At 27.2% G+C, this 14,570-nt stretch overlaps 2 protein-coding genes and 1 pseudogene across 3 annotated transcripts in view; all 3 read left to right on the top strand.

The window, feature by feature from the left end:
• Positions 1-14,570, top strand: part of LOC145190650 (uncharacterized) — a 33,269-nt gene that overhangs the window by 3,341 nt on the left and 15,358 nt on the right. Inside the window, exons 2-9 of one of the 2 annotated variants that reach the window (XM_090089696.1) lie at positions 8,473-9,544; positions 10,372-11,148; positions 11,571-11,805; positions 12,285-12,331; positions 12,540-12,826; positions 13,043-13,538; positions 13,871-14,105; positions 14,235-14,307. In XM_090089696.1, coding sequence (XP_089945822.1) covers positions 8,473-9,544; positions 10,372-11,148; positions 11,571-11,805; positions 12,285-12,331; positions 12,540-12,826; positions 13,043-13,538; positions 13,871-14,105; positions 14,235-14,307 — 3,222 coding nt within the window. Of the gene's footprint in view, positions 1-8,472; positions 9,545-10,371; positions 11,149-11,570; positions 11,806-12,284; positions 12,332-12,539; positions 12,827-13,042; positions 13,539-13,870; positions 14,106-14,234; positions 14,492-14,570 lie in introns of those variants that run through there. The other variant, XM_090089697.1, reaches the window with a different exon arrangement.
• On the top strand, positions 865-3,413 carry LOC149886654 (uncharacterized; annotated as a pseudogene).
• Positions 2,766-3,487, top strand: LOC149886653 (uncharacterized). Its single transcript, XM_090089528.1, has one exon. The coding sequence runs from the start codon at positions 2,766-2,768 to the stop codon at positions 3,144-3,146; it is 381 nt and encodes a 126-aa protein (XP_089945654.1). The 3' UTR covers positions 3,147-3,487.

Genomic DNA, 14,570 nt, shown 5'->3' with positions numbered 1-14,570 from the left:
ATTCTTTTATGGAATAGACTGCAATGAACTTTAAAACAACTTAACCTGTTTATATATATATATATATATATATATATATATATATATATATATATATATATATATATATATATATATATATATATATATATATATATATATATACACTGGCGAGCAAAAAAAAGTGAACAGCGACTGCTTACGCATAAAATGAAAGAGCTCTGGTCAGAAACTCATACAAGCTTGTTTATTTTTGTTCGTACTATCAAAGAATTTACGTTTATCTTTCAAAGAAAGATGAAATTATATTTCAACATGACAATGCTCCTTGCCATACGTCTAAACAAGTTAAAAAATGGCTCAAGGATAACAATATCTTCCTTTTTGAAAATTGGCCTGCCCAAAGTCCAGACCTTAATCCCATTGAAAATTTGTGGGGCTATATGGATAAAGAGGTCCATAAAAATAATATTTCATCTTTGGATGATCTTTGGGCAGCCATAAAACAAGTTTGGGTTACGATACCTGACCGTTTGATAACAAATTTAATTGAGTCGATGCCGCGTCGATTAAATGAAGTGATGAAAAATGGTGGTGGCCACACAAAATATTAATTTTTTTTTTCAAAATGAGTTGTATATATGTGTATGTATATGTATTTAATATAAGCGATATGTTATATTTTATGTATTATATTTTTAATTGATTAATAATACATAATTTACTGAAAAATTGTACTGTTCACTTTTTTTTGCTCGCCAGTGTATATATATATATATATATATATATATATATATATCATGGCCTACTTTATCTATACGGCCGGATATTTTGCCAGTTTTTTCGTGAGGCGTTTTTAAAGGAGCAACTGGAGTTTCAAAGAATATGGTTAACAAATGTTGTATTGTGAATTGTCGTTCAAATTATGATGGTGAAGTATCTACAGTAGTATTTTCGTTTCCAAAAATGAAGAGTTGAAAAAAAATTGGATTAAATTTGTAAATAGAAAAGATTGGACACCTACTAATTCTTCCGTAATATGCATAAAACATTTTGAAAAAAAATATTATAAGAAAGGTAATACGAATCAACGTTTTCGATTAATAAAAAAGCTATTCCAACTATTTTGGATTGCACAAATTTCCCTGAAGAAGGTCCATCACAACTTATAAAATCTTCTAATTCGTTAAGAAAATCACCAACTAAAAGAATATTTCAGCCAGATCAATATAGACAGTTTTTATTGAGTGATTTGGTTAGTTACTTTGATGATATTACTGAAAGTCTTGCTCCAGATGGTTTTTCATTCTTGAAGTATGATGATCATGTAATTTTTTATAAATTGAGTCATAGTACTTTATCTATTCCTGAAGTTACAGAGTGCATTCGTATAAACAATGAGATGCATGTTAAATTATTTTACAAAGGTTCACCCCTGCCATTGCCTCAGTGGTTTCGTCATGGAAGAGATTGTTGTTTATCTCGTAAAAGTATGCTTTATAATTTTCCTACCTACATTAAATCACAAGCTGAACAATTTTCATCTATATTGACTGAATTACAGCAAATTAAGTAGATGAAGAAACCTATTTTTTCAGCTAAAATTATAAAGTATTCACTGATGTTACGATATACTTCAACACAGTCATACCAACTATTGCGTGAAGAATTGCCTTTACCATCAATATCTTTACTTAAAAAAATAACTAGTGGAAATATTGATGCTCTAAGTTGTGCAAAACATTTAAAATTAGAAGGGAAGATATCTCAAGACATTTGCTTGATTTTTGATGAAATGTACTTGCAAAAATGTAAAGAGTATTTTGGTGGAGAGATGATTGGTAGTGATGAGTCTAGAGAATTGTATAATGGAATAGTTTGTTTTATGATAGTTGGCCTGAAACAAAACATTCCATATGTGATTAAATCATCACCTAAAAAAACAATCAATGCTGAATGGTTGAAAGAAGAAATTTTTGAATGTCTTCATATTCTTACTGAATGTGAATTTAATGTTAGAGTTATTGTGTGTGACAACCATTCCTCTAATGTTTCTTGTTTTAAAAAAATCCTTTGTGCATCAAATCAACAAGCTGAAGATTTGTTTTTTATTTACAATCTAAAAAAGATTTACCTTTGTTTCGATGTTGTACATCTTATTAAAAATATCAGAAATAATTTGTTAAATTGTAAAAGATTTTTATTTCCAGATTTTAAGTTTGATGGATTTAAAGATCCTATAATTGTATGTGTTGGAGAAATAAAATGGAGCACCTTCCACAATATTTATGAAAAAAGACCTTGCTCTTGATGCTGGTTTGCGTAAAGCACCAAAAATAACAATGAAAGTATTACATCCAGGCAATTTTAAACAAAATGTTTCTCTAGCGCTTGCAATTTTTAATGAAACTACTTCTGCAGCAATTCACTCATATTTCCCTGATCTTAAAAGTAGTGCAGATTTTTTGACATTATTTTACAAGTGTTGGGTTTTATCAAATTCAAAAAGTCAGTATTCAATGTGTAATATTTTAGGTAATGCAGTTGTTTCTGGAGATAAAAGACCTGAATTTCTTAGGGAAATGGCACACTGGATTGAAACCTGGCAATTGCAAAAGGTACCAAATTGTGAGAAGTTTACTTTAAGTGCTCAAACAGCTGCAGCATTGATAAGAACACTTAATTGTCATGCCTCATTGATTGAGGACTCAATGACATATAACTTTGTTTTAACTGGGAGGTTTCAAAGTGATTAGTTAAAAAGGAGATTTGGACAATATAGACAAATGAGTGGTGGAAGATTTTTGGTTGGTTTAAAAGATGTCACTATTTCTGAAAAAATATTAAAAATCAAAAGTATAGTTAGAGAAAGTATTAACTTTGATGATAGTTTGAAAGTACCACTCGAGTCAGAAAATAATTTAACAGATTTGAAAAACTTTCTTCTTGATATCGATACAACTCAGTGTACTCCAGAAATCATGAATCTAGCACCAGAAAGTAGAGTAGGTGCTCATATTGCTGGATATATAACAAAGAAACTAAAAAAATGCTTTGGTACATGTTGCCAAGAATTTTTATGTTGTGCTAATATTGATGAAAGCAATCCTGATCATACTTATTTAATAATTATTTCTAGGGGTGGTCTCACTATTCCTTCACCATAACTTTTGGATTATGTTTGCACATCGTTTGCTATGATTGACTACTCTTATAACAAGATAAAGAAATTTAATTTACATGCACGACAAGCTTTAGAATATTTGTTAAATCACTTTTGTGACTCTTTTCAGACTTTTTCTTGTCCCATGCATGAGAAAAATGGGATAAAACTTGCTGGAAGAATTGTTATCAACATTTTTCTTAATAATAAAAGAATTATCTCTACCAGCGAAGTAGCTGTTGATCATGTAAAATCTTTTAAAAAGAGAAAATTTGTAAAAACTCAATAAATTATATATAATACAATTTTTTATTTTGATGAAAAAATAAAAAGATTTAAAGATTTTATATAAATGTTCTTGTTTTTTAAATTGTGTCTGTTTACTTAAATTCTAAGTTTTAAAGTAAAGGCTTATTTTGATATCTTTTTATTTATTTATTTCTTATATAATATTCTTTTAGTATCTAAATTTATGAATATAAACTACTTTTGTCGACTTTTTAAATTTAGAAAGTAAAATACATTTGCAAATATTCAAAAAGTCTTAAGTTTTCGAAACATTACGATTTTGAAAACTGGCCTTCTATTTTTTTTTTCAAAATGCAAAATATCCGGCCGTATAAATAAAGTAGGCCATGATATATATATATATATATATATATATATATATATATATATATATATATATATATATATATATATATATATATATATATATATATATATATATATATATATATATATATATATATATATATATATATATATATATATATATATATACATTCTATACTATTGACTTTCTTTTAATACTTCAAGTATACGAGGAGTTACCTCGTATATATTTTTTAACATTATATCTTTCATATAAAAAGGAATGTTTCAAAGAAGTTTTTATTTTTGTAAACAACATTAAGAAATTTTATTTTTACTATTCGATAAAAGTTCGTCCTCTAATAAAGATTTTTAATGAAAACATAGTCAAAAATTCTGTTATAAATTAAAATTCACGAGAAGAAATCCAATGTTTCACACAAATAACATGTTTTATAGCTCGTTTGTCAGATTGCTTAAAATGGCGAGTATTTGCGATTGTTGCATTTTTTGGAATTTCAACTTCAGATTAGACCACTCTACATTGATTTTGAGACCTATTTTTTTATATACGATCCTTAATCAGCATGAAATTCAATAATCAATCACTAAATTGGGAGAGAGAGAGGGGGGGGGGGGGGATGGGAGAGGAGAAAGTGCAGTTGCTCAAAATTAATCGTTACATCGTTAATAAATAGTGCAGTGCACTTTTTTTTATTCCAGATTATGAAATACCGTCGTTTAAGATGAAGAAAATTAGTAAGCATTTTATTTTTTGACTAACAAAAGCACTCTAATTTAAAACTGAAGAAAAAAGACACCAAAATCGCTAACATTCGCCATCTACATTCTACTGCTTTAAATATTACAAGCAGTATTGAAAATGCTGACTGACATGGTTTTCACGGTCGTAGCGATAAAATTCAACTTCTTACCAATCATATATTAACAAGATATCTAAATCTCGCTTCCGCAGTGAAGCAAATATTTTGCCAACCCAGGTTTGTTTTGCCAGCCTGAAATGACGCAATGATAAATCAAAGCAAAGCAAGAATGAATAATTGTCAGTTTAAATAAAACGGCATTAAAAACTTTAAAAATTTCTTCACTTTTTCTTACGGAATCTTTGTGAAGTTAGACATCCAGTTAATAAATATCATTGCTTCGGACACTTAATAATGTGTGAATAAAAGAAAAGCCTTAAAAATAGATAAAATTGATGAAATAATTGACAAATGATTCCTAAACACTTTAATAACAGAATAATAAGGTTTAATTAATAATAATCTTGGAAATATTATAATTTTAACTACGTAACATCATCCTAAGAAATTTATTTTAATTTTTTCTGTTCTTCAAAAATTATTGAAATTGACAATTTCTTTGACCTAAACTGAAGTAAAATAAATAAAAAAAAAAAACTTTGCGGTACTGAAAAATATATTCAAGTACAAAAAAAATATATGGCGATATATTAATATATAAATAGAAGCGCGAAATTATGTTCTTAAAATTTTGTTTACTTTCAAAAACAAAGAATTTTAGAATATGTGTCAAACTATGAAATCAAACTGTCTACGAGAAAGTGGACCCTCGTTAATAAGTTGAATATTTTTCAAATTTTTATGTGTTGAAATACTACAATAGTTACAGAAAAACATTTTTTAATTTCAAGCAAACCAAAGCGATTGCTGTTTTTTTTTTAAGTCTCAGTTTCCACTCATCCGTTTTAGCTACGGGAAAGGTAAAGGGATGGGAAAATTAATCACTTGAGCATGCACAGTTTGTAATTTAGTTTTGAAAAATAATCACTGCGCTTGCTCACATGATTAATTTTCCCATCCCTTTCTCTTTCCCTTTCCTGTAACTAAAACGGATGAGTGAAAACTGACCCTAATACGAGTAGTTTTTGAATTATGGAACTTTAATTAATTGGAAATTATAGCAACTAATTATGATATTTTAATTTCTTTAAAGTTTAAGTTAGAGTACTTCGGATTGGTCAAAATACCAAGGGTTGGGAGTCGAAGAGTTGAGGATACTTGGAACAATCGGGCTAAAAAATAGATAGTCGGGGCTCGATTGGTTTTTTCTGCTGGTGACTTTTTTTTCAATTTTGACTTTTTCAATTTCAAAATGAGAATAAATCAGATTGATGCAAGTGCAATCATCTCAAATATTATGCTGCTTGTTGTTACATTTTACATTACGATATTAGTTTACAAAGATGCAAAGCAATACCCCACCTTTCAAAAAATCCTCGACTGTTTAAATCGCCAACCCTGCAAAAATAAAAAATAAAATAAAAATAAAAAAGGGATACCATTTTTCTTTATTTTAAAGCGGTTTGTGAAAGTCCACTAACACTAACAGTAGTTTATTTATTTATTCATGTTATTATTAGTGTTATTGTTACTATTATTAATATTACTATTATTATTTTTATTGTTAGTATTACTACTATTATTATTATTATTATTTTTATTAATACTATTATCATCATCATCATCATCATCATCATCATCATCATCATCATCATCATCATCATCATCATCATCATCATCATCATCATCATCATCATCATCATCATCATCATCATCATCATCATCATCATCATCATCATCATCATCATCATCATCATCATCATCATCATTATTATTATCATTGTTATTGTTATTATTATATTATTATTTTTATTATTTTTAACATTATTGTTATTATAATTATTATTATTATTATTATTATTATTACTATTATTATTATTATTATTATTATTATTATTATTATTATTACTATTATTATTATTATTATTATTATTATTATTATTATTATCATTATTATTATTATTATTATTATTATTGTTGTTACTAATTTTTTAAATTTTAAACCATATCATATACTATTTATTGTATATACTTTTAAACTATATCATTTTCGATAAGTTCTAGTTGCATAACGTCATTACAACCTTAAAAGTAATAACTGCAGCAACAAAAATCAAGTTCAATATACTTTTACCAAGTTCAATATACTTTTACCAAGTTCAATATATTTTTACCAAGTTCAGTATATTTTTACCAAGTTCAATATATTTTTACCAAGTTCAATATTTTTTTACCAAGTTCAATATATTTTTACCAAGTTCAGTATATTTTTACCAAGTTCAGTATATTTTTACCAAGTTCAATATATTTTTACCAAGTACTGATAAATTCAAATTAAAATTAACAAATACTCCTAGTACTAAGATGCTGATACTTTCTTTCTATGTGTTATAGATGTAGTATGTTACACTATGTATTGTAGATGTAGTACTTAATTGATGAACGCCGAAACAGTAATAAAATAGTAAGAAACAGTAAGACACAGAAAGTATTAATAAAGATAAGAGTATTTGTATAAGCTAAGGTACATGAGTATTGTTTATTGTTGTAGTGTTAAAGAATATTAAAGAATATTAAAGAATATCAGCTTAAGATTTTTGTCTGATTCAGCTCTCCAAAAATTTGGATTTTTTTGAAATTATAGTAAGTTATTATTGACTAAAGTTTTAAAAACTAGTTTTGAACAAAAAATATCTCTCTGATTTCCAAAAGCTTTTCGTCATATACGAATACAAAGGCGTACAAATGTAACGAAGTCGAGTTTTCAACTTTAACCATTCAATAAAAGAAAAAAGGTGTCAATCTATCTTTTATGCACGTGTACAATCTCTTATTTTAATTTCTCAGCTCTTAAATTATTTTCGGCTTTAACAAAAACTCTTTTTATTTACTAATTTTACCACTAATATGACAAAAACGAAAGGTTCTGCTTAAATAAGTTGTTTTCATTTTTTTGATGAGTGCGCCTGCATAGGCATCCTTAGGAAAATTTAATGGAGAAATTGATTTGAAAATATATCATTTAGCAATTAGCTCATAAGGAGTTGGAGCGTGGCGTGAAGCAAATGCGATAGCACGTTTGAGTAATGTGGCCGCTTGCCCAACCTAGAAATTTTTTCACAAGAAAAAACAAACAAAAATGAACTTAGGGAGGCCAGGATAGCGAAGGTTCTCTCGATTAAATAAAATGTTGAGCCTATTTTTTGTTGTAGGTATAAAGCTTTGGTTTTAAGATTCGCAATGAAAAATTAAACATTAATTTAAACTTAAAGTTTAAATAAATTCCATACTTTATGAGACACGAGTTTGTGTTATTGTTTTGTAAATATCTGAATGCGCGCGCTCTTAAATTTTTTTTTTTTTTTTAATAACACTCAAAGTTTGACAAATGTTTTTTAACATAGATATGTATAAAAAGTATTTTATTTTTTAATTCTTCTATTTCTGGAACATAAGATTTCAAGTAACATAGTTCAATTACTAGTGTGCTTTTGTTAAATTAGAAATGTAATAATCTATTTAGCTTATAAATCATCATCACATGATTGTTAAAAATTAAATCGAGCAATTTTCACTAATTTTTTACTTTTCTGATGAAATCAACGCTTAAAAATTTGTAACATATTCATAAAAAGAGGAAATTCAGCGTTTGTTTTGAGTCAAATTAATTTCAGTTTCATTTTCACCTTAACTGATGAATTTAAAGTTTATCCTAAATTTATCCAATCTATTATTATCAATTCGTCCATTTGAAGGAATTAAAATCTATTTGTTAAAATACTTTTTTGTAAACATACCCACCCACATATGAAACTTCTTTATGTGGTATTTTACCTTTTTTTTTTCTTTTAGGAAATTCTTAGCAGTGGAGTAGTTGTGGTACACCTACTTACCTTTATTAACTTCAATGGATATAAAAACAGTAAATCTTGTTGTGATGATACAACAGATTGCAATATTAATCCATGTGATCCAAGAATAACTGGGTGTTTATCTTCTACAACAAGTGTGATCAATATTAATAAAGAGGCTTGTGACATTGGGTTCTTTGTAACAGACCAATATATAGACAAAAATACAATTAAATTTGGGTCAATTTTGGGATCAAACTTGCAAAACCCTCTTAAGTATACATTTAATGATCAATGGAAAGAATTATTTTATATATTATTTCAAGTTGATGATATTGATGCAGATACACATGAACTTATTGACATACTAAATAGCACTGCTTCAATTAAAGCAAGTCTCTATCAAGAGAGTTCCCTTCCAAAACTTTATTCGATTCAAGGAGCAGTGTCAGCAATAAATTTTACTATTTCTGTTTATTGTTCAGAAAACTTTTATGGCAATGATTGTTATAAATATTGTAAAAGTGTGCCTAACCAATATGATTGTGATAAATCAGGTTTTAAAAAATGTCATAAGCACTGGTTTGGTGATGAATGTTCTGTTTTTTGTAAGGCTAGTAATAATTCCTTTGATGGACATTATAACTGCACAAATATAGGAGGAAAAAAATGTCATCCCAACTGGTACAGTGATAATTGTGCAATATTTTGTAATCAAGATATTGGTTATGTATGTGATTCATATGGTAAAAAAGTTTGCTTGGATAACTATTTTGGCAGTGAGTGCAATATTTATTGCCACAAAAATAAAAATGACCATTTCAATTGCAGTAAAAATGGACAGAAAATTTGTTACAAGACTTGGTATGGAAAGGATTGCAATGTTTCTTGTATTGAAACAAACCAGTTCAAGTGTAATCTTGAAAATGGTGAAAAAATATGCAATGATAATTATTTTGGTATATTGTGTGATAAGTACTGCTATGCTAATGAAAGTGATAATTATAGTTGTGATAAATTGGGTCAAAAAATCTGCCATAAAGATTATTATGGTAAAGACTGTACAGTTTATGGTAAGTATCAATTGACATTTATAAAAATATGTTTGTCTACAGAACAATTAAGACACTTTAAAATACATTCAAGATTCATACCTAAAAAGTGTACACTTACAGAATGATTTAGTTCATTTATTATTTATATACATTTCATGTTATTTTATTTTCATACCTGTTTTTCTTAGAGGCTTAAAAGGATAATTTATAAAAATAAAATGTAAAACAAACTTTTTTAAGACATGGAGATTATATTTTTTCAAACTTTTTAAAAGACATGGAGATTATATCTTCAAAACTACTTATTCTATGTTATATAAAACTTTTTATTCTATGTTATATAAAAAAGTGTATTAAAGAACAGGAGCACAACTAGTGTAGTTCCAAAGTAATTAAGTGTGGTAGTGAATCTTGTTGATAATCAATTATTATTAATTCAACTTGATGCATTGAATTTTACTACAGATACCTTATTGTAATAATAAGTTTCTTGTAATCTGTTATGGCTGTTAAAATGTAAATAGAAATGATAAAAACTACTAATGAAAAAACCTCAAACAATCTGAAACAATAAACAAATAGGAAATTCCGAAAGGAGAAAATGAATTACAAATATCATATTAAAACGTGGTATTGAAAAATCCTTGCTAACACCCTGAATTTATCATTTATTATTGCTGTTTAATACATTCTTTTAAATGTTAAACTTAATATATGCTATATAGTACAATACTTATAAAAAACTTAATTACAAAATATATATTTCGAATTCTGTTAAATCTTCTGGAATATTTGCTCCATTATTAAACACAAAAAATTAGAATTCTATTTAATTTATTTTGCAGTTCCTTTGTTGCCAAAAAAAGAAGCTGTTTGCGTCATAAGCAGTCAGTCATTTATTAAAACTTTTGACAATCGTTTTTTAACATTCCCTGGAATATGCACTTATCAGCTGGCTGCAGATTGCATTGATGATACCTTTGTTGTTCACATGCACAATGGTGCTGACCATAAAGATCAATTGATAACTTTATATTTAGGAGATATCGATATTGTGTTAGCATCAAATGAGGTTTTTGTAAATAACCAGTTTGTAGTTTTGCCATTTATAAAAAAAAGTGTTCTTATTGAAAATATAGCAGGTTATGTAATTATTGATGGATGGAATGGTTTAAATGTTAAATGGGATGGTAAGTCTCTTTATCTTGAATTGCATCCAATGTATGCAAACAAAACTTGTGGTTTATGTGGAAATTTTAATGGAAACCCAATTGATGATGTTGCTGATATTAATGGTCATATCACTGAAACAGCATCAAGTTATGGTAAAAGCTGGAAGAAAACAAAAATCGGAGAATTATGCTATGATAATGATGTTTTACAGGATCTTTTACCATCAGATGGAATAAAAAGTCCAAGTTCTCCTTGCAAAAAACTGATTGAAGCTCCAGACTTTCAAGTTTGCCATAGCTTAGTGAATCCTGATCCTTATTTTGCAAGGTGCATAGATGTTTTATTGTCTTGTAAAGGTAAACAGGATTGTTTATGCAGTATTTTGACAGAATATTCAAGAGAATGTGGAAGAATGGGGAAAGTGCTTAATTGGCGCCAAAATTTATGTTGTAAGTTTTTAATTAATGTATTTTAGTGTAGTAGATTCTATTGGTTGGTGGTTAGAGTAAATAATTACAATATCATATACCTCATTAATCATTATAAAAATTGCATTCAAATTTATAATTACTTATGTAAAAAAAAAAAGGATTATATTATCCTTAAAATTTATTTTCGTTTTTAAAATCACACACTTATTACACAAACCATATATTTAGTTTTATAATCAAATGTACATCTGATAATACAAATCCATTAAAAAAAAAACTGTATCAAAAGATTGCTAAACTTTATAGTTACTAAATTTAAAATTCAAGCTTATATTTTTTAAGATTTATTGTTAGTGTTTAAAGTAATCTAAAATACGAATGGTAAATATTATTATAAATATCTCCTTTTTTTATTTTTATGATGTTGTAATATTATTTAGCTATAACTTGCATGAATGGTACTCAATATACAGAGTGTGGATCTATATGTACTAAAACCTGCAAAAATTTCCATCAAAGTTTATCTTGTCAACATAAGTGTGTGGACGGTTGTTTCTGTCCCCAAAATTTAGTAATGCATGATGGTCATTGTATTGACCCATCACAATGCCCATGTGAACATAACAAGAAAATTTATCCAAGTAGTCATCAATTAACTATAGACTGTAACAAATGGTAAAATATTTTCTGACTTTTTTTTATTTTGGTGTTAATTTTTGTTTATACTCTTTTTTTAAACTATAGGTTTTTGTAAAACAATACATCACTTATATAAAAAATACAACACAAAATATTAACATTCATAACAAAAGATAAATGCAAAAGATGCTGTTCTTAATTAACTGAATACGTTCAAAATTATGTATTATATTTGTGAACTATGAATTTTAAAATATGTTGATATTTTCAAAGATATATAAATATTTTGGCATGAACTGGAAAGAATTTTAGAAAAAGAAGTTTAGAGAATTTACCAAAAGATGTGTGTTTTTAAAATATGAATTTATTGTTTAAATTTGCTATTCTTTTTAAATATAGCAGACTTGTATCATACAGCATATTGTGTGGATACTTTGTATATACTATGAGATTTATCATAGTGGAGTTGATATTTATAAATATTTCTTTTTTGAACTAGTAAAATATTTTTCTAGCACATGTACTCATGGCCAGTGGAGTTGCACAACAAATATATGCAATGGTATGTAGAATTTTATTGCTTCAAGATATTTTAATTTATAAAAACACTAGCAATTATTTTTTAAATAGCATTTATTAAAATATATAGATTGTTTCCATTAGTATTGTTAATAAAATTTTCAGTTATTCTGTTGCATATAAGATTGCAGCAATACTATTATAAAAACTCATACTAACATACAGATGATTATTTTGTTTTACTTTTTTAGGGAAATGCTCAAGTTTTGGTGATTTTCACTTTATAACTTTTGATAGAAAGTGGTTTGATTTCAATGGTATTTGCAAGTATCTTATGGCAAGTGACTGCGAGAAAAAGACCTTTAGTGTAATTATAGACAATTCAGGGTGCAGTATGAAGGATTCAGTCCCATGTGTTAAAGCAATAACTGTATTTATCAACAACTCAACTATTTTGCTTGGACACAGTAAAACAGTAACTGTAAACAGTGTGTCTGTAAAAATGCCCCATTTTTCTTCAGGATTTGAAATTAAACAGGTGACCAAGATTAAACAATGACTAGTTGATATTTATTATTAACTTTTAAGCTCAATAAAAAAATGTTTTTCAAATTATTCTGGTCTTTTTATTCTTGTCTCCATTGCTCTTATTCATGAAACATTTTTTTTTGGGAGAAAACTAAATTTCTTTTGGATTTGATTCATATTGTTGTTAAGAATACTTTTTCATGTATTTTAATACTTTTTTTTTTAGTTATCATCACTTTTTGTGTTGTTCAAGTCTGACATAGGAGTTGAGATCCTGTTTGATGGAGAGAGTCAAGTTTATGTAACTATTCCAGCTCACTTTAGAAATAAAACATGTGGTTTATGTGGAACATTTAATGATAATCAATTAGATGACTTTACAGTAAATGGTATCAGGGAAACAAATCCTGTAAGCTTTGGAAATGCCTGGCGATATGATTCAAAATGTATGAGTGCTGTTATGCCAAAGCATCCATGCGATGTTGAAGCACAACGAGCTAGTGTTGCAGATAAAAAATGTAACAAACTTAAGCTTTCTCCATTTGATGCATGCCATCATATGGTTGACCCAAGTAATTATATTGCATCATGTCGCTATGATGTCTGCAGCTGTTTTGATGGTATTAAATGTTTATGCAATGCTATTGCTGCATATACCAAAGAGTGTGCTGAAAATGGTATAGTAATTGAATGGAGGAACAAAAAAATATTACCTGAGTGCGGTTAGTAAATTGAATACTCATTTAATGCTTTTACTAATATAAAAAAGAGTGATCTTAAATAGGCCTATTGTCAGTTGTTTGTTGGATATTTTATATATTATATTTTTTGCTATGTAAACACAATATAGTGTATCAATTTTAAAATGTGTCGTTAGTTAATTTTAAAAAATCTGTTAAGCTATATATGCTATTTCTTAGGAAATTTCAATCAATTTTTTTAGACTACTATTAATGATATTACTGCATGTCTAATTACCCAAAGTTTAAAAGTTAACAAAAAAGGATTTTAAATGTTGCTGAAGTTTATTATTTTCTTATTTAATTACTTCAAGAAATAACATGCTTACCTGGGCTTGAGTATCAAGAATGTGGTAGTGCATGCTATAGCTCATGTCAAAATATTGCATCGAAGTGTGTTGAGCGATGTGTAGCTGGATGTAACTGTCCTAATGGAACATTGCTAGATGATCTTGGAGTATGTGTTGCAATAGATGAATGCTCTTGTTATGAAAATGGCAACAGTTATCCATCTGGATATTTGATCTCCCATGAAAACTGTGAAAAATGGTATTTTATTTATTAATTACTTAACATGTAATCATCTCTAATTTTCATTTTGTTTAAAAAAGTCTTTTAAAATGCATGCAATTATTGGCAAACTACTATTGTATGTCATAAATATTTGCTTTAACTTAGTAAATGCATAAATGGTCAGTTTGTATGCACCAGAAATGAAAAGTGTTCTAGCCAACAATGCCCTGGATCTCAGGTATGGATGTTTTTAATGAAACTCTAAAACTGCAATAAAGCAAGATTGACCTTGTTAATTTAGATTTATCATCTTTTAAATGCACTTAAAAGTACATTAGACAATCATGGATGCAGATCATTCCAAAAAAAGACTATCTTTTAATAATGTCATGTATTAATTAATGGCGGAAACTATTATTTAGGTAATTGATACAATTAATTATCATTATATAGTTACATGTCATTTAGATAATTGATACTAAAAAGAAAGTGTAGTCCATT

The sequence above is a fragment of the Hydra viridissima genome, unplaced genomic scaffold, assembly GCF_058129835.1.
Source record: "Hydra viridissima isolate aposymbiotic clone 2 unplaced genomic scaffold, HvirCarnegie_v1 scaffold_6, whole genome shotgun sequence".
In the NCBI taxonomy this organism is placed as follows: Eukaryota; Metazoa; Cnidaria; class Hydrozoa; order Anthoathecata; family Hydridae; genus Hydra; species Hydra viridissima.
This window is presented reverse-complemented; position numbering and strand designations above follow the sequence as displayed.

Excerpts from the sequence above, each read along its gene's own strand:
- LOC149886653 (XM_090089528.1), top strand. The coding sequence starts at position 2,766 with ATGAGTGGTGGAAGATTTTTGGTTGGTTTAAAAGATGTCACTATTTCT.